Genomic DNA, 19,334 nt, shown 5'->3' on the forward strand with positions numbered 1-19,334 from the left:
TAAGACCCTGACTAAAAATAAAATAAAACAACTCCCCCACCCCTCCCCGCCCGTACTGGCATTAGCCTTTTCATCTCTTTCCACAAACTGGCAGAGTGGTCGCCCAGGGTCCTGCGGGTTAGGGGCGGGGCTGGGCCACCCTGTGAGCCTTCCCGTCCAAGGCTGCGCCCTGGGACCAGGCTAGAGTTGGGGGCACCTCCCATGCAGTGGGGTGGGGGCGGGAACAGGGCGGGGCGAGGGCGCGGCTGCAGGTAACCCCGTGACCCCCGGGGCGGAGAGCCGGGGGACCCCAAGACCAAAGCGCCGGGGGCGGAGCAGCGCGGTGCAGGCGGCTGGGCTCTGCCTTCCTCCCGCCTCTGCTGGTCCCTCTGCTGGACCCAGGGCGTCCGGAGCGAACACATCATGCAGGACACGCAGGACAGCGACATCAGCCTGGAGGGTTTGACCCGAGAGGGAGCCCCTGCGGACCGAGAGTGCCAGTGGGGACCGGAAACAATCGCGCACGAGGCACAGGACACAGGAACCCCCAACTCAGGTGGTAGGACCTACCCTGAGCTATTCTGCAGGAGAGCGAAGGGACTTACTTGGGTGGAGGTTGCAGGGGATATGGATGGACGGACAGACAGACATGGTCAGTTGCTGTGCTGGGATGGGTTAGGGGCTAGTAGTGGTCCCTCGAGGAAACCTGGCATCCCTAGAGGGAGTCTGCATGCATCCTGGAGGGACCCTGTTAGACCCCCCCCAAGAGGGACCTTGCCTGTCCCCAGGAGGGACCTAGGCCCTCGGGGAGGCATTCCCAGCTTGCTACATCTACCGCTCCTGGCAGATGTGAGTCTTCGGATGTTTTTACAGGCACTATTAATACCCTTAATATTTCCGCGCTGTTGTGGAGATTTATTTGGGAAGTAAAGTAACTCCGACGACTCGAAGTCATAACGGAAACTGCTGGCAGACCAGGGAGACAGATGAGGCTGGGAAGCCAGGAGGGGAGGGGGAGTTCTGGCCAGTAAGTCATCACCTTGGATATTTTTATATGAATAATTTTCAAATAAGTGACCCAGGAAACGTTTCCTGCACGTTCTCCTCTCAGCCCAGAGGTTATTAAATAAACCCGGAGTGGGGTGGTAAGAGGACGTGGGTCTGATCACAGTCTGAGTTCGCCGGGGCTGAGCTCTAGGAAGGGTGTTCTCTCCTCCATCAAGTCCCATTGCAGCATCCCTCCCTCTGTCTTCACTTAGGTTCCCATGAAGCAACTTATCTTCACGTGTTCTGTTTAAAACGGCACAAATTGGCTTCTTTAGCATCAAATTAAGGCAGAGCCGCGCACCAATAGCAGGGCCAGAGTCAGGGCTTCTGCCAGGGCTGGTGCTGGGAGGCCAGACCACTTTGCTCCCCCTCCAGCTCACATTTCTGTCCTTTTTTGTAGTCAACCAAAAAACGCCAGCTCTGGGCTGGTTCTGGGTGAGCATCTCACTGGTTTCTGGGCACTGGGAGCAAGACTGTGGGTATTGATCCTCTGACAACTATAGGCACATGGCCTTTCCCATTCCACAGACTGAGAAACTGAGGCCTCACAGAAGACAGGGTGGTACCACCTGGCTGTGGTTGTTGTGAGGTTCCCCTGACTCCATCTCAGGCAGAGTCTAAAGCAGTGCAACCAAGACCTGAGAAGAGAGCCTTGTGCCTGCCAATGATTGTGGCAGGGAGGCCTGGGCTCTGCTTCCTGGACTTAGGCCAGGGGGGTCTCAGGTGTGGACATCAGGGTTTTCTTCTGCAGTAGGTTGGGTAGAACAGGTTCTGGTTGGGCACGAGGGCAGGATAACCACCACATTTGTAAAGGGGATCCCTCTGGTCTACCCCTCTACATCCCAACGTTTATTCTGGCCACACGTTGAGCAAGCTCTTGTTTCTCTGCCACTCTGGGCATCACCAGAGCCAGGAGAAGATCCTAGGACTGGTGGCCCAGCTTTAATGTTTGGGTTTACACGGGTGCATGGCTCCACCCGACAGCATGCAGAAATGCTGCACATGCATGACAGTGGGAATAGTTTGGGACAGAACCGGAGGCCTGAAGCTGATAACATTTGCTGGCACAGACTGCAAGGGAGCCTAAACTGCAGGACAGAGAGAATCCCAGTGAGCAAGGTTGCTCCATCGCAGTTTGCACCCCTGAGAAGACAACCTCACACAGTGCAGTTGTGGAGGGCAGGGGAAGCAGGAATGGAGACTGCCGAGCTGGCCTCAGCTCTGAACCCCCACTTTGCTGCTATACTCTGTATACTTAAAGCCTAGAGTATTGTGAGAGCAGGCTCAAGCCTGTCACCTGCCTCTTGTCCCCAGCTCTGTTCCCAGTGTGAGCAAGGACTGTCCTCCTAGCCCCCTCATTCCCATTCTTCTGAGGGAGGATGAAAGCCATGCTGAGGGAATGTGGAGTGTAACTGCTGTAGGGGCTCCTGGGTTTGAGGACCTGACAAAGACAGAAAGGATGGAGCAGGGGGATCCAGACATCCCAGGGGGCCACCTGAGCTAGGTGTGTATCAGGGGGAAGGTGAGCCAGGAGGCTGGAGCCATGGAGTCAACAGAGGCTCTGCAGTTCACCATGCTGTGCAGTTGTTTGTGATGCTGATAGTGATGGGCACAGGATTGTGGGCAGGTATACCCTGGAAGCAGAGCCTGGGACATGGACACAGGTGTGTGTGTGTGTGTGTGTGTGTGTGTGTGTGTGTGTGTGAAAGAGAGAGAGAGAGCGTATTTGTGTTTGTCCATGTGTGTGTACATACATGTGCGTGTGTTTGTAAGCATGTGTGAGTGTGTGAAACTATATGTTTATGAGTATGTGTGTGTTCATACATGTGTGTGTGAGTGTGTACGCATGTGTATGTTTGTGAGCATGTGTGAGTGTGTATGTGTGAGTGTGTGTTTTTGAGTGCTTGTGCATGCATTTTTGTGTGCGTGCTTGTGAGAGAGTGTGAGCATGTGTGCTTGTGAGGGTGTGTGTTGTTAGTGTGTGTGTATGTACATGCATGTGTGTGAGTATGTATGTGTGTGTGCATGTGTGGATACATGTGTGTGTGTGTGTGTGTGTGTGTGTGTATGTGTAATAGATCTAGATTAACTAGTTTCAGGGATGGGTAGCTGCAAAGTGAGGGTTCTAAGGACTGAGCTTTGATGGGACGGAGGTAGAGTGGGGCGAATCATTTGGTTTATTTTTGACAAATTGAGATAGCGATATATAAGATTTTTCACTATTGTTATAATTTTGCTTGCTGCCATCAAACCTCACCATGGGTTTCCATTTCTGTGAAGATACACCATGGCCAAGGCAACTCTTACAAAGGCAAACATTTAATCGGAGTTGGCTCACAGTTTCAGAGGTTCAGTCCATTCTCATCATGGCAGGACACATGGCAACGTGCAGGCAGATACAGTGCTGGAGAAGGAGCTGAGAGTTCTGCCTCTTGTTCTAAAGGTGCCCAGGTGAAGACTCAGCAACCTAAGGCAGCTAGGAGAGTCTCCAAGCCCACTCCCACGTGACACACTTCCTCCACCAAGGCCACACCCCTAATAGTGCCACTCCCTGGGCCAAGCATATTCTAACCAACATGCCATGTCAAGTAACCACCACCTGTCTGATCTCACTCCAGTACTCTGTTTGTCAGACATAGAATGTGTTTTCTTCCCCTGCCCAGGGAAGAGTGGCTCTCCCACCAGTCTGTGAACCTGTCTCGAGTCCCACATTGACAATGACAATGGCAACCATCATTGTGAAGACTGTCTATATAGCCTGTTCTCAGAATGCCTCCCATTTCTTTTGTTGATGGCAGAGTGATACTCCACTGTACCAAATGTTTTACATAGTCACCACACCAAGCCAGTAGCCCAGGGAGTAGACACCTGGTGTATTTTCACATTAGAGCTGTTTGCAATAATGCCATAAAAGAGAACTCTAGATGACTCTACTCAAGAGCCTGAGTTCTTTAGTTCACTTAGCTACCTAAGTGAAATCACTGGATCTGCTAGCTTTGCCATCTTTAACTTTAGAGAATTACTATTGTGCTGAGAGATGGCTCAGCAGTTAAAAGAAAGTGCTGCTCATGCAGAGGACTAACCGTATCTCCAGCTCCAGAAGGATTCGATGCTTCTCACCTCCGTAGGCATCTGCACTCCCATGCACACACCCCACATGAACACACAGGAATATAGCTAAAAATAATAAAGTTAGTCTTTAAAACTGTATGATTACTATTATTGTGGAGGGTATGCATGATGTGTGTAGGGATGCATACATGCCACTGCACATATGTGAAAGACAGAGGACAACTGTGTGGGGTTGATGCTCTCTTTCTACCTTAATGTGTAGGGTCTGGGGCTTGAACTCAGGTTGCTAGGCTTGTGTAGCAAGAGCTTTCACCTACTGAGCCCACTCACTGGTCCTCATTCATTTTCCACAGTCACATCCTCATTTTCTATTCCTATTAGGATGACACAAGGGTTCCAAAATCTCTAACATTTGGCATCTATATAATTTATTTGTTTGAGACAGGGGTCTTACTGTGTAGACCTGGCTCTCCAGGAACTCTCTCTGTAGACCAGGATGGCCTTAAATTCACAGAGATGACCATGCCTCTGCCTTTTAAGTTCTAGAATTAAAGGGCTCTGCTGCCACATACCTGGTTTATAAGTTTTTTTTCCTAGATGAAGCTTCATATACCTCAGGTTAGCCTCAAACTTCTTATGTAGCCAAAGAAGACCACAGACTCCTGATCCTCTTGCCTCTACCTCCTAAGTGTCAGATTACAGGCCCTTGCCACCTCTCCTGGCTTATCTTCATTTTATTTTATTTGTGTAATGTCCAGCAATCCTGAAGTGGTGTGGTCTGGCTTTGAGTTTTCCTAGTGGTTGGTTGACCTGAGCATCATCAGGCTAACTGTCACCCATCAGCTTCCTATGGAAGGAGGTCTCCCAAGACAGTGGAAGCAGGCTTACTTCTAAATGTTTTGTCTTCTTGTTCTTCTGTGAATCTTTCTAGAGTCTGGATATCAACCCTTATCAATTGTGTGGTTTGCAAATATTTACAGATTATGTCTTCCCCTTTACACAGAAATTAATTTTCATAGTGTTCAGTTCAGCACCTCTCCCCCTATCTCTTTCCCTCTCTCCCTCCCTCCCTCCCTCCCTTCCCCCACCCCCTCTACCTCTGCTGGTGTTGGCATCAGCTCTAAGAACCTACTGTCAATTGCAAGGTCACAAAGATTCATCCCAGCCATAAGAGTTTTGTGGGTTTCATCTTAAATTTAGATCATTGATCCAGGTTGAGTTAATGTTTATATATGGTTATGGAAAGAGCTCAGTATCATCTTTCCTATGTGGCTATCTAGTCATCGAGGCACTGTCTGAGGTGCCATCATTAGGGTGTTTGCTTTTGAATATACTACCAATAATAACAGTCACCAAAGCTGACCCTCAGCTTCTGATGAGCATGTGCAGTTTATTAGCCTGGGTGTCTAGGTGCTCTGTGGACACCTCCTGGGAGGTCAGAGACAGTAGCCCATGCCCTGCCTTCTGTGGCCATGAGGAGGCTGGTGCAGACAACATCCCTGCAAAGCCTTATCCCCCAGTCTCCAAGTAGCCACCAGATGTGGGCAGAAGCTGATGCCCTGTGGATGTGGCAGGTTTCCCTACTGTATTATAGTGAAGTAGAGAAAACTGTCATCCAGCTCTGCAGATGGATACAGATTTTCATTACCATCAAACAGACATGTGGGGCATGGGGTCACCACCTTCTCAGTAGTAGATAGCATCCCTGTCAAAAGCAGCAGGGTATGGGATAGCCACCATGTCAGGAACAGGGTGTGGAGTATTACAGCTCCCTTCTCCATGTTTATTCCACTGTTTATAGTATGCCAAGGATGAGGCTACCCAGCAGACTAGTGCCCCTCATCTTTGGCTACTACATGGGAGTGAGTGAGAGTCAACTTCTATCTTCTTTAGAACACATGGCCAACTGGCACTTAGTTACTTCTTCCTACTATATTGGCCTCTCTGGCTGGACTTGGACTGCTAGTATCTGGACTGGATCTCACTCATATTTTCTAGTGCTAGCACGGGCTTAGTCATGATAGTGTTCATCGAAAGTCAGATAGATAGATTGATGGAGAGATAGACAGATAGATGAATAGTGGGTAGATAAATGGTTGGCTGACTTGTAGCTTGCTGGCTCACTGGCTAGATAATGTACATATGGATGGTTGGTTAGTGGTAAATGTGTAGTTGGATAGTGGGTACATGGAAAAAATGATGGATGGATAGTGAGAGAATAGACAGGTGGATGAGTAGTCAGAAAGTAGATGGTGGAAGGAAGGGTAGTGAGTAGATGGGTGGATGATGGATAGATGAGTGGATGAATGGGTGGGTGGATGGATGGATGCAGGTGAACAGATGGATGCATGAATAGATGATGGATGGGAGGATAAGTGGATTGGTGGATGAATGGATGGGTGGGTGGGTGGATGGATGGATGGATGGATGGATGAATGGATGGATGGGTGGATGCAGGTGGACAGATGGATGCATGGATAGATGATGGATGGGAGGATGAATGGGTGGGTGGATGGATGAATGCAGGTGGACAGATGGATGCATGAATAGATGATGGATGGGAGGATAAGTGGATGGGTGGATGAATGGATGGGTGGGTGGGTGGATGGATAGATGGATGGATGCCGGTGGACAAATGGATATATGGATGGATGGGTAGGAAGATGGATGGATGGGTTGGTAGATGGATGAAGGATGACTGAGTAGTTAGAATAAAAGGCTGGTTGGGAAATGTATGAGTGTATGGATGACTTAGAGATGGATAAATAATGACTGAATGACAGATGAATGATGGGTGAGTGGATGATGGATGACTGACAGATGGACAGTTGGAGGAGAAGGGGGCTGACAGTGGTGCATTTTGTCCTCTCTTCCTGACTTGCAAGTCCTTTTTCACCTTAGACCCCTTCAGCATCCAATTGTCAAGTTCTTAATTTTAGGAGCCATTTGACAGTTATGAGTTTGTTTTCAGTCAGGGTCTCATTGTCAGCTCCCAGAGAGCAAGGAACGTGCTCCGATTCATACCACCAACAGTTGTCTATGGATTCTCTGGGGAGCCCCTGCCTAGCCTGACTTATGGAGGTGTGGATGCAGAGAGGTGAGGCCAGGGGTGAGGGAAGTCTGGAATTCAGCTTGGGCCCAGTCTTGGGATAACCCACTACTGGGGAAAAGAGTTTTCTGCGGTTATCTGGCTGCTGCAGGGAGCCACACCCAGATGGCAGGGTTCTTGAGGCCTCTTATCTCTCTGGAGTCCAACACCCAGCATTGTTCACCACTCCGCCTCCATCAGGCCTTGGCCTTCAGTGCCAGGCACATGTGACAGTTTCCATGCTGTGTAATGAATTGCTAAACGCCTTTCCAACCTTCAGAGATCCATTTGATGGTGGTCACGTGGCTATTAGGCAGACAAATTACTAGTTCTGTGTGTTTGTCAGAGGGTGAGCTGCGGTGGGAGTGTGTGCCCAGGAGCTGGCTCACTAGCGTTTCCTTTCTTCCTGTGTCAGTTCATGGGGGACATTCACTCTCTCTAAGCCTTTCTCCATGGCTCCACTGGGCTCAGGGTTTCCCTCGCACAGCCTAAGCCACAGAGCCCCCATGCACCAGGATCCCATGCCAGTGGGCCAGCAGCACACTCTGCTAGGCCCTGGGCATGGTGTGCAAACACAGCCTCCACACCTGACTTTAATCCCTTCTCTTTTCACACCCAGGGACAGATTCTGCACACACATCCCCTGTAGTTCCTAGAGATTTCAAAACATGTTCGTGCAGAAGTCATTGAGGGAAATGGAGATGTTTGTCCACTATTGGTGTGGCCTTCAGAGAACAGATGACAGAGGCCACCACTCTCACACTGCTTCCTGGGAGATGAAGAAGCAGGGTTGAGGGCAGATACAGGACAGGACCCAGACTGTGTGGCTCCTCCTTGCAGACTCAGTGCAGTAACTCTAGCCTGAGCCCAGAGGAGCCCTTCCCTGCAGCACAGAGTGATCTTTAGACTCTTCTTCCTAAGGCAGCTCATGAAAGGGTGGCTGTCTGGGTCTCTTTCCATGGTTCATGGCCCCCACTCTCAGCCAGGTTCCCTTCCACTTCAGCTCTGTCTGCTGCATGATCATGTCAACACCAGCTATTGCTTGGCCCCATCTGCCCTGTCCTGTCACTGCTGAAGTGACAGGAGGGAAGCTGTCAAACAAAAACAAGATGGATCCATCCCCAGCCTTTTCATGGGTCCCCTGGCCTCCTCTGGTCCTGTCCTGCAGGAGAGAACTCCTGTCTCCCTTCACTGCCCTCCCCCAGCTCCTATCCTCTCATTCAGCCTGCCCTGGCCCTCACTATAGCCTGGACTTCCCCACAGTCTCTGTACATCAGTTTCTCTCCCCACTCCCACCAGGAGCTCCTCATTCTGCCCTGTGGTCCATCCCCTCTCTGATGCAGAGTGGCCACTGTCTTCAGCACCAGTCTCTTCTCCACAAGCACAGATATTGCTGCTCTATGTCATTCCTGTGAGCACTGTGCTAACATAGCTTCCCCCAATACTAACAAGTTCCAAAGGACAGGGTGGGCTTTTAACCTCTTGTGCTAAAACTGGGGGAATCCCTAACAGGCATTTCCCAAGGGGCTCAGGAAGCCCTTACTCAGGGCTGTACATCTCAGAAGACCTCCTTAGAAACTAAGTCACAGCTTTGTTCTTTGTGATAGATGACAAGAAAGTGGCATTTACTGATACATTTTCAATTTGGATACTGACCTATTATTGAAAGGTGTGCACTCCCTCCCCCCATGTGTGGGTGAGAAGACTGGACAGATAGAGTAATGTATAGATATATGGATAGATGGAGGATGGATGAATAGATGGGTGGATAAGTAGCTGGCTAGGTGAATGGGTGGATGGTTAGATAGATGAGCATGGGAAGATAAGCATATGGAATGAATGAGGAGATGGGTAAGTGACTAGGTAATTAGCTGGGTGGATGGATGGATGAATGGACGGACGGATGAATGAGTGGGTAGATGGGTAGATGGAGGGGGTAGAGTGATGGAGAGATTAGTGGATGAAATGGATGATTGCATAAATGTATAAATGGGTAGTAATAGGTCAAAATAATTCAATAAATAGATGGATAAACAGATGGATGGATAGGTGGATGAATGAATGGATAGACAGATGGATGGATGGGTAGGTAGGCAAATGGGGGATGCATAGATGAGTGAATGATGTGTGGATAGATAGGTTAAATGGATGAATGGGTGGGTGGATGTGGAGATGAATGGAGAAATGAATGTAACATCCGACCTCTATAGACCTAGACACATGCAAATAGAACCATCTCATTTATGCCTGGAGCAAAATCATGCACCAGCTCCTGTGTCAAATGCAAATGAGAAAACACACATCGCAACTGGTTTGTGGTTGTGTGGTAACAGCACCCCTCAGATTGCTTCTGTGCCTGTGGGTGTTCTCGTTTGTTTTCTGTTTCCTCTTTTACCTCTCCAGTGACTCTAGATTTGTAGAATTACTGCAAAGGCAATTCAGAAACTCCTCGTGCCCCCACACCCACCCAGGTCAGCACCTCACACTAGCCCATTGATGATCCTGATACCTGACACTCAGGAGCCTGGAGGGTGGGGAGATGCGTTTTCCATACACACTCCTTCTGGCTCTTTTACTCTCATTATTTCCCAGAGGCCCAGGGCACATTGACTCAGCCTGATTGCTTGGAGTTCTGATGATATGATGTCATCCCAGGCATTTGTGAATGGCAGCAGGTCAGACCTGGATAGACAATACATCAGCATGATCTTCTCTACTTGATTGGCCTAAGACTGTAGGTTTGGGAGAGGAAGGGACAGAAATGAAGTGCCATCTCATGCCATCAAATTGAGGACACACACTGTCAGCATGGTTCATTTCAGTCAGTGTTGATCACGGTCATATGGTTGATGTGTCACCAGGCTTCATTGTGATTTTTTTGTCTATATTTTGTTACTTTGTCAGTTTACATAGTGGAAATTTTCAGATCCTCCCCCCCCAATCCCTGTGGCAAGGATAGAACCCACAGCCTCAGACAGTTCAGGCAGGTACTCTGCTGCTGAATCATACCTTACTTTCGTACTGGGGGATTCTAGCTAGAGGCTCTACCACTGAACCAGTCTTTTATTGTAGGATTCTAGGTAGGCGTTCTTCTGTCACTAGACCATTCCCCAAGTCCCACTATGTGGGAATATAGTTAGGGACTCTACTATTGAAATATACCCTACCCTCACTAGAAGGTTTTAGGTCAGAACCATCAACTTAGAAGCTAAGTTTTTACAGCCGCACCCCTTGTGCTGATGACAGTTCATTGGCTATATAAATTCAAAATATCTGATTAAGAACAATATCAAGCCAGGCAGTGGTAGTGCACCCCTTTAGTCCCAGGCAGAGGCAGGTGGATCTCTGTGAGTTTGAGTCTAGCCTGGTCTACAGAGCAATTTCCTGGACAGCCAAGTTTTTTTCTGAACAGACAGTTGTTTTCTGAGACCCTGTCTCAGAAAAAAAAAAAAAAAGAGAAAAAGAAAACAAGAAAATCTACTTCAGACTTTCCCTTGGGCAAAGCTCCACAGAGCTCTGCTTGACCTCAGAAGATATCCCAAATTCCCATAAAGGCTTCCCAACTCCCAACTCAAAAAGAGAAATATTTAAACATGTCATTAGTTTTAGCAGTGCTTATTGGAATAGGCACATATCTACCCTAAGAAAGCCAGAGAATGTTCTGGAATGTCTACAGAGATCCCTAAATGAGTAGCCCTATTTGACCAACTGGAGTATGGCTTAGTGGCCACATTCTTGCTTGGCATCCACTAGTAAGTATTTGCAGAAATGAGACTAGAGTTTAAAGTGTTGGCTTTGAACCCAGTTCTCACTTTCTCTCTCTCCTTCCTCCCCCTCCATCCTTCCCTCTTTCCTTTCCCTCCCTCTGTCCTTCCCATCCATTCATCCTTCCCCTCCCTCCATCCCTGTCAATTCCCTCTCTCTTTTACTCCAAATGGAAATTGTCTAGTGTGTGTGTATATGTGTATGTGTGTGTGTGTGTGTGTGTGTGTGTGTGTGTGTGTGTGTGTGTGTGTCAGTCCTTAAGTAACCCCAAGGAAACCTGGATATCAGCCTTTAAAATAGCCCCGGCCAACTCTCCCATCTTCAAAGAGACACACAACTCAGTAGCCAGAGGCCACGTGTTGGTCTTTGGTGGAAGTGCCCAGAACATGTTGGGCATAGTTATGGCAGGTAGGATGTCAGTCATTTTAGTGAAACCTGTGTCAGCACAGTCAGGAGAACAGGGCAGTGTCCCCGGAACAGACCCCATGCTAGGTCACACTGCACACCCATGCCTGGACTTTAAATGACATGGTCTGATGCCTAAGGGAATGGCTCAGTGGTTAAGAGTGCTTGCTGCTCTTGCAAAGGAGCCACATTCATTCCCAGAACACACACAGTGTCTTGTCGTCTCGTCACTGCCTGTAACTCCTGTTTCAGTGAACCTGATACCCTCTTCTGGTTCCCACAGGCTTCTGAAGACACATAGCCACATAAACACACACACACACACACACACACACACAGTGTTTTTAAAACTGTCTTGCTTATTTACCTTTCTTTACTTATTGATTTGTTTTATTCATGTACACGTATGAAAGTCTGAAGACACCTTGCAGAAATAATTCTCTCCTTCAACTGCATGGGGGCCAAGAATTGAACTCAGGTCATCAGGCTCAGCAGCAACTGCCTTACTCACGGAGCCATTACAGGAAAGATTGCTGGGTCTTGTGTAGCCCAGGCTGGTATACTTACTATGTAGTCCAGGTTGGCCTTGAACTCCAGATACTCCTGCTTCCTCCTACCAGTGGCTGACATCACAAACAGGCAGCCCCACATCCTCATGTTACCTTACCTTGTCTTCCCACCCACAAATAAATCCAGGAGTCAGCTTGTCTCTGTGAGTAAAGTATAAAAAAACAGCTCAGGTTAATATCATGAAGGAAGAGGTAGTCGAGGATCTGAGAAGTGGGATTAGGCCCAAGACAGGCAGGGCAGGCAGAGCTCACCTTGGGTCCCTTGAAGCCAGAGCTGCTGGTCCCACATGCCTTAGGGATATGCAGTGAAAAAACACCCAGTGGCTTCCAGCACCAGATGCCATGTGGTAGCCCCACGGCCATTGCTTAACTCTCTCCACAGGCCAGCCCCCAAGTCTCCCAGGGAACTTGGTCCTGCTGGGTGTGCCATACTCCCAGCACCTGCCCCTCCCCTTTACAATGCTGGAGGTTTGACAGCACAGTGTCATTTCCACACAGTGGCACTTCAACACAGTGGCACACCCCAATGTTAAATATATAATTTGATCAATGTAAAACAAACCCACATGTCCTTGTAACCAACTACAGCTAAGGTAAGGACATTGCCTGTGCCCAGGAGACTCTCCCTCTCCTCACTGGGGTATGATGATGCTTCACGTAGAACCGCATATTCATGAAAGTAGGTCCAGATACACCAAGACAAGGGTTTGGTATCTGATGTCATATCTCCATGTTTATCACCTGAGTGTCTCCTTGTCCCCTGCTGGAGGCTGGAGAAATGGCTCAGTGGGTATCGTGCCTGCCACACAAGCATGAGGAGCAAAGTTTGGATCCCCAGAAGCCACATAAAAAGCTGAGCTTGGTGTCCACCCTGGGGAGATTGAAGACAGCAGGGTACCCTGGCCGAAATGGCTAGTCTAGTGGAACTTCAGGTTGGGTGAGAGACCTTGTTTCAAAAACTAAAGTGGAGAGCTACTGAAGGAGACACTGGACATCAAGATCCAGCCTCCATAAGCACATGCATGTGCACACACACACACACACACACACACACACACACACACACACACACACCAGACTGTGTCCAGTCTGGATTCATGATTGACACTGAAGAGAAGGTTTTCAGAGATGCAGGGCTTCATGTCTTAGGAAATCCTCACAGGGAGAGCCATCATCCTGGGTCATTAGACAGAAATGTGTCTGTTCAGGGAACTGCCCAGGGTAGCCACACTGCAGGTCTCATTTGATGGACCCTGAGTTCTGATTTCTTAGCTGTATTACCTCTCTCCTTCACTGTGTTAATGGCAGGTGAGCTTGTTTGTGGCTGAATGGGTACTTGCTCAGCAATGGTTCTGAGCAGATGGTGCTGGAGAAATGGATGAATCGTCCATGCTGGGCTTGCTTTTCTGTGCACACAGCCCAGGGACCATGTTGAAACAGAGCTGCCTAAATTGGCTTTTTATGACAATGGGGATGTTGTAAGATCAGAGGGGGATCTGCTCTTCTCCACTGTAGACCCTCAGTGGGTGTCTGATATAAGGGTCAAGGCTCCAGAGCTCTGGAGAGAAGGGTGAGTGGGCCCCAGAATGGCCTGGCCAAGTCAACCCCCTTCTGTCTCACTCTGAAAAGGTTCTGAGTCCTGTGTAACCGGACCCTGCTTTTTCAAGACCAGTTCTCCAGAGGGTCTCTCTGTGGCACCACAAAGAACTTCCCATGAGAAGACTTCCATAAGGGTGATTGGGTTTGCTTGTCTAGGACATTAAAGGCTACCCAGATGAACTCCAGCAGCCACTAATCCACATGTATTGTTTCTGGAAGCATCTGCAGGTTTGTGCATTAGGATCCCTGGGAGTAGAGAAGTAGAAGCCCCAGCCTGAACGAGAACATTTGTTACAAGCTCTGGACCACCCCAAAGTTGAGTCAGCTCATTAAAAATCATGCTTAGGTCTGGGGGCATAGCTCAGTTGATAAAGAACTTGCCTACTGTTTGCCAGAGCCTGGCCATTTTGTAAAGTTGCTCCTTTTGGTTGAACCATGACAGATCCCAAAACTTCAGTCATTTGGTTTCCAGAGCCAAGTTAAAGTGATTTGTTTGTCTAGACTCTCACTCTTCTCACAGCTGATGCAGAGATGGCCTAACTGCAGGCAGGTACCATGGGCTGTTCACTAGTCACATGGCATGAAACCTCATCCCTTCCCTGGAAACTTATATTAGGGACCCTTACTCTGCTTCACACTTCACTCTGCCTGATCTCTCCTCAAGACCTGGCCATGTTGCAGTCTGTCTGTCCATGGTGCTGGGGATAGAAGGATGGATGAATGGGTGGAAGAAGGGCTGGATTAGTTGATAGATTGATGGATAGATGCATGGATGACTGGATGGATGTATGGATATATGGATGCATGCAAACATGGATGGATGGATAGGGTATAGATTGATTGATGGATGGATGGATGGATGGATGGATGGATAGATGGATAGGAGATGGAGGGTTGACAGATGATAGATTAATGTGGTTGAATGGATTGGTGAATGGATGGATAGATGGAAGAAAGGGTATATTAATTGATAGATGGATGGATAGATGGTAGATGGATGGTGGACAGATGGATGGAAGATAGGTTGATGGATGGATGATAGATGAATGGTGGTTGGATGAATGGATGAGACTCCAGCATCACGGATCAACCACTACTGAATTTTCGGACTTTCTATTGGTAGCCACTGATGGACTAGCTGGACCACACCCTGTAAATTGCTCTTCAAACAACACGGGGATTGTGTGAGGCTGTCCCTGGCTCTTGGCTCCTACCTCTCCTGTCTGTGTACCCCACAAGCCTTCCACTTAAGGCTCATCTCTTTCCCTCTCCATCCTAGTATCTCATATCCAAGAGTTCAACAGGGGACTAGTCAGTACCCAGCAGCCCACGGCCTGTGGCAAGTGCTCATGGACCAGTGGTCTTGTCACCTTTGGCCACCACAGAACCCACTCCAGGGCCCTTCCCTCTGTCTCTATTGCTCAACACATGGCTGTGCTAAATCCGTGGTGGGAAGCCTCTGTGGAAGACAGATGGATGATGCTTCTCTGTTACCACATTTTCAGTGATGTTCAAGTGACATCTGGCTTATTGGCTGTGGGTTAGTGAATAAAGCAGACACCCTGAATATATATGTGTGTGTGCACACAGAGACAAGGGGAGCCTGCATGGAGTTTTATCTTGGGGTGGACAGTCTGTAATTCTTCCCTGTAAGGTGTCATCTTGTGATTCATCTTTGAACCCTGTGAGGTGCTTCCTCCACTCCCCACACTTTTCAGAACAGACTGCTCCAATGTTTGTGCCACAAGAGTATATGGTTGACTAAGAATGTAGCTCAATTGATAGAGAGCCTGCCTAGCGTGCTCAAAGCACCCCCAGCACACATACACTGTGTGGTGGTGCTCACTTGAATCTCCACACTCAGGAAGCAGGGACAGAAGGTTCTGAAGTTCCAGCTCACCCTAACCTAGGTAATGAGTTAGATGTCGATGAGGAGATATTATTTTTTTCTCATTATATAAGGGGGGAAGTCCTAGTTCAGAAAGGTTAAGTAGCTCAGTAAAGGTCACACAGCATCTGTTAATCTGTTAGAACTTAAAAGCTTTTCTCTACTAGTTTAACTGGGAGGAGGTAGTGTATGTTAAAACGTCAATAAAAAAAAAAGCGCTTGTTGGTTCACTGTCCTGGATCATTTCAGGGCACGTCTGTGAGAAATTCCTGTGGACTGAAGTCTACAGTCGGCCAAGCATGGCTTCATTGTGGACCTGCATATTTTTGGTGTGAGGTGGGTTATATTTGTTTCTTTTTTGATGAAGAGCAAAATGAGATTTCTATAAATAAAGCAGCAGCGTTCCCTGCGCCTGGGTTACAAGTGAGTCGGACAATCGTGAGCACTTACGTCAGCTCTGAAGACTTCAAAACAGAACGTTCTGGCTGGGTGGTGGTGGCACATGCCTTTAGTCCTAGGACTTGAGAAGCAGAGGCAGGTGGATCTCTGTGAGTTCAAGACCAGCCCAGTCTATACAGTGAAACCCTGTCTCAAAAAAAGAAAGGAAGGAAGGAATAAGGAAAGGAAGGAAGGAAGGAAAGAAGGAAGGAAGGAAGGAAGGAAGGAAGGAAAGAAGGAAAGAAGGAAGGAAGGAAGTTAATTTCCATGAGCAGCCCAAAGGGACATCTGGCCTCTGGGCTGCAGTTCCTTTGGGAGGAACCCCTTGCATGGAGGCTCCTCACATGGAGCCAGTACCCACCCGTCGTGCTAGGTGAATTCATCTACATTCCTGTGAGCACCTTCTCTCCTACCTGGAATGGATAAGGTCTTCAATTGTGGACCGGGTGAGACATCAAGTTCCATTGCTCAGCACATAGTGGTTTGTCCCATCATGGAGGCTCAGTGACTACAAACCCCAAGATTGTAAGCTCAGGGCTGGAAGAATAATAGCCCATGGGGCAACAGGGGTCGCACCATAATACCATAAAGACTCAGGACTAAGACTGCTCACACCCCCTGTTCAGTTTCTACTTAAAGGGGCAAGCACAACTCCTGCATGCATCCCTTACCTCACCCCTTGACCTCAGAGGTATAGACCTTCTTCCTCTGCAGGTGAACTCCCCTGGCACTGTGTGAGGACAGTACATGCTGGAGCTAGCTTGCCTTCCTTACCAGCATCTTCTCTTGCCCAGCAGAGCCTCCCCATGCCCGGCTCCAGTTCTTCCTCCCACCACCTCTCTCCAGATGTCACCCTGTGCCACCAAACACATCCATGGCCATCTGCCCTGGCTTCTGTGCACCTACCAACACATACAGATCTGATCCTCCAAAGAGCCTTTATTTAGTCACCATTGCCCCCCCCCATTTATGTATCTATTTATTGAGACCTGGGAATGAATGTCACAGTGCACATGTGGAGGTCAGAAGACAGCTGGTAGCAGTTGGTTCTCTCTTTCCACCATGTGGTCCTCAGGCTTGGTGGCTGGCACCATCACTAGATGAACCATATCGTAAGCTGTCCTTAGACCTGCTTAAAAGATCACTGATTACCCTGATGGTTCACCTTAACTGACTGCTTGAGGAACCTGGATGAAACTGGCCTCCATCTGCAAGGCAATTCCCAGAGATGGATGGTCTCCGAGGACCTCATCTTCATCCACAGTTGCCCCCTGGATGGACTCAGAGGGAGTGGGTGGTGGGAGGAACTGTGGCAGATGTGACCTGGCTAGAAGAAGTGCCAGAGTGGCTTGCAGGGCTTATGTCCTGCTCCACACTACTTTCAAGCCTGAGAGCTCACAAGCTGTGTCTTGGTTCATTTTGGGTGCTATGTGACCAAGATAGTTTATACAGACACGAAGGAAGTATTCATTTTGGCTTCTGAGGGTTTGGCCCGATGAGGCAGGGCAGGGTGGGCATGGAGCAGAGCACCGGGGTGGAGCAGGTAAGGAGCCGACTGCTTCTCCTTAACTCATCCCCAGATGGTCTCATTTGGGTTGGGACTTCTGCCTCAGTTTCCTCAAACACATGCCTAGAAGGCACTTCAGTTTCCCAGATGATGATGGGCCATTTAGAGTAACTGTCATACAGGTCCTTCACCACACACTCCCGCCACCACTACCACAGTGGTCCTTGGCCCAGCATGTGTGGCCAGACAACAGTGAGTTGAACTCTCTGAAATCATGGACCAAGCAAACCCTTCTGCCTTCAGACTCTCTACTGAGCACGTTGCTCACAGCTTCGAAGCACACAGCCACACAGGAGTAGTTAACATGAATGACTGTGCTAAAACTCACCATAAAGCTTACCGTGGTAACCATTTTAAATGAACAAAAATGGCGCAGTGTATTAGATTGGTCTGATACAGCCTCACACAATGTGTTAGATGGGTCACCATCACCACCTCCAGAACCTTTTATTTTTCCAAACGGAAACCTGGTCCCCAAGAAACTCTGACTCCCTCCCACTCCCCATCCCTTGGAGCAATCCCTGATAGTTGTCTACTAGTTGATGGCTTCTACATGACATCTAGTGTTAGACCCCTTTTGAATCTGCTTTTGTGTGTGGTGTGAGCTGGGAGCTATAATGGCCCATCTTCACTGTGAACTTGACTTGGCGTTGCCTGGGAGACACACCTCTAATGCTTACCTGAGGAGGGAAGAGTGAGCTGAGTGTGGGTGACACCATCCCACAGGCTGGGGCCTAGGCTGAATGGACAGGAGGAGGCGACCCGAGTGTCAGCGTTGGTTTCTGACACCTTGTCCTGCTTACAGGTCAATAGTTGTTGCTTTGAAAGTTGGTCTGTGCACTTAGCTCCCTTCCCAAGGCCATGTGACTCCTCAGTGACCATGTCAGCTATATTTTGAATGTTTTAATATTTTTAAATTGTATCTTTATTTCATTTAAAGTCTTTTATGTACTTTTCTGTTTTGCTTGCACGTATGTCTGTGTACCACGTGTGTACAGTGTTCTCAAAGACCAAAAGAGGGCATCAGACTCTGTGGAGTTGGAGTTATAGACAATTCTAAGATACCATGTGGGTGCTGGGAAGCCAACCCCCCATGCTGGAAGAACAGCAAATGATCTTAACCACTGAGCCATCTCTCCATCCCCCACTTAAGTTTTTATTTTCAAGTGTTGTTAAATGGTTTCAGCATGGCCATCCGGTGGAGGTGGTGAACTCTTTCCTGGTGGCTTTGGTTTGGATTTCTCTTTAATCCATGTGGTCGACCATTGTGGTGATTTGAAAAGATTGGTTTTCATAGGCCCATAGGGAGTGGCACTAGTAGCCAGTGTGGGCTTGTTGAAATAGGTGTCTCCTTGTTGGAGAAAGTGTGACTCCAGAGGGTAGGCTTGGAGGTCTCAGAAACTCAAGTCTGGCCAGTGTTTATCACTCTCTCTCTCTGCTGCTTGGAGATCCAGATGTAGAACTATCAGCTGCCTCTCCAACACTGTCTCCCTGCACACTGCCATGTTTCTCCCCATAACAACAATGGACTAAACCTCTAAACTATAAGCCAGCCCCAGTGAAATGTTTTCCTTTATAAGAGTTGTTGTGGCCATGGTGTCTCTTCATATCAATAAACCTCTAAGACAACCATCCCTTTCCACTTTAGAGGACCATGTGTAGGTCTTCTATACAAAAAGATGTCTATCTGTGGTAGGTATTACTTTCCCGTTGCTGTTACATAACACCCTGACAAAAAGTAACTTTGGGGAGAGGGTTTATTCTTCTTCACAGTCCCAGGGGAACACAGTCTATCAAGGCTGGGAAGGTGTGACTGCAAGATTGTGTGGGAAGTCAGGAAGCAGACTGGTCAGTCACATTTCATACCCACACAGGAAGTAGAGGGCTGACTGGAAATGGGGTGAGGCAATAAATCCT

The 19,334-nt window shown here is 48.4% G+C and overlaps 1 protein-coding gene across 8 annotated transcripts in view; it reads left to right on the forward strand.

Annotated features, from left to right (window-relative positions):
* Positions 1–402: 402 nt before the first annotated feature.
* The window catches only part of ANO1 (anoctamin 1), a gene marked incomplete at its 5' end in the record, with an annotated part of 147,934 nt that continues 129,002 nt past the window's right edge, over positions 403–19,334 (forward strand). For 6 of the 8 annotated variants that reach the window (XM_080911310.1, XM_080911314.1, XM_080911312.1 and 3 more), the window contains one exon: positions 419–535. Coding sequence is in view for 1 of the 8 variants with exons in the window: in XM_080911309.1 (XP_080767435.1) it covers positions 403–535 (133 nt within the window). Of the gene's footprint in view, positions 539–19,334 lie in introns of all 8 variants that reach the window. The other 2 variants (XM_080911309.1, XM_080911311.1) reach the window with 2 other exon arrangements.

This window comes from Micromys minutus, assembly GCF_963924665.1.
Source record: "Micromys minutus genome assembly, chromosome: 2".
In the NCBI taxonomy this organism is placed as follows: Eukaryota; Metazoa; Chordata; class Mammalia; order Rodentia; family Muridae; genus Micromys; species Micromys minutus.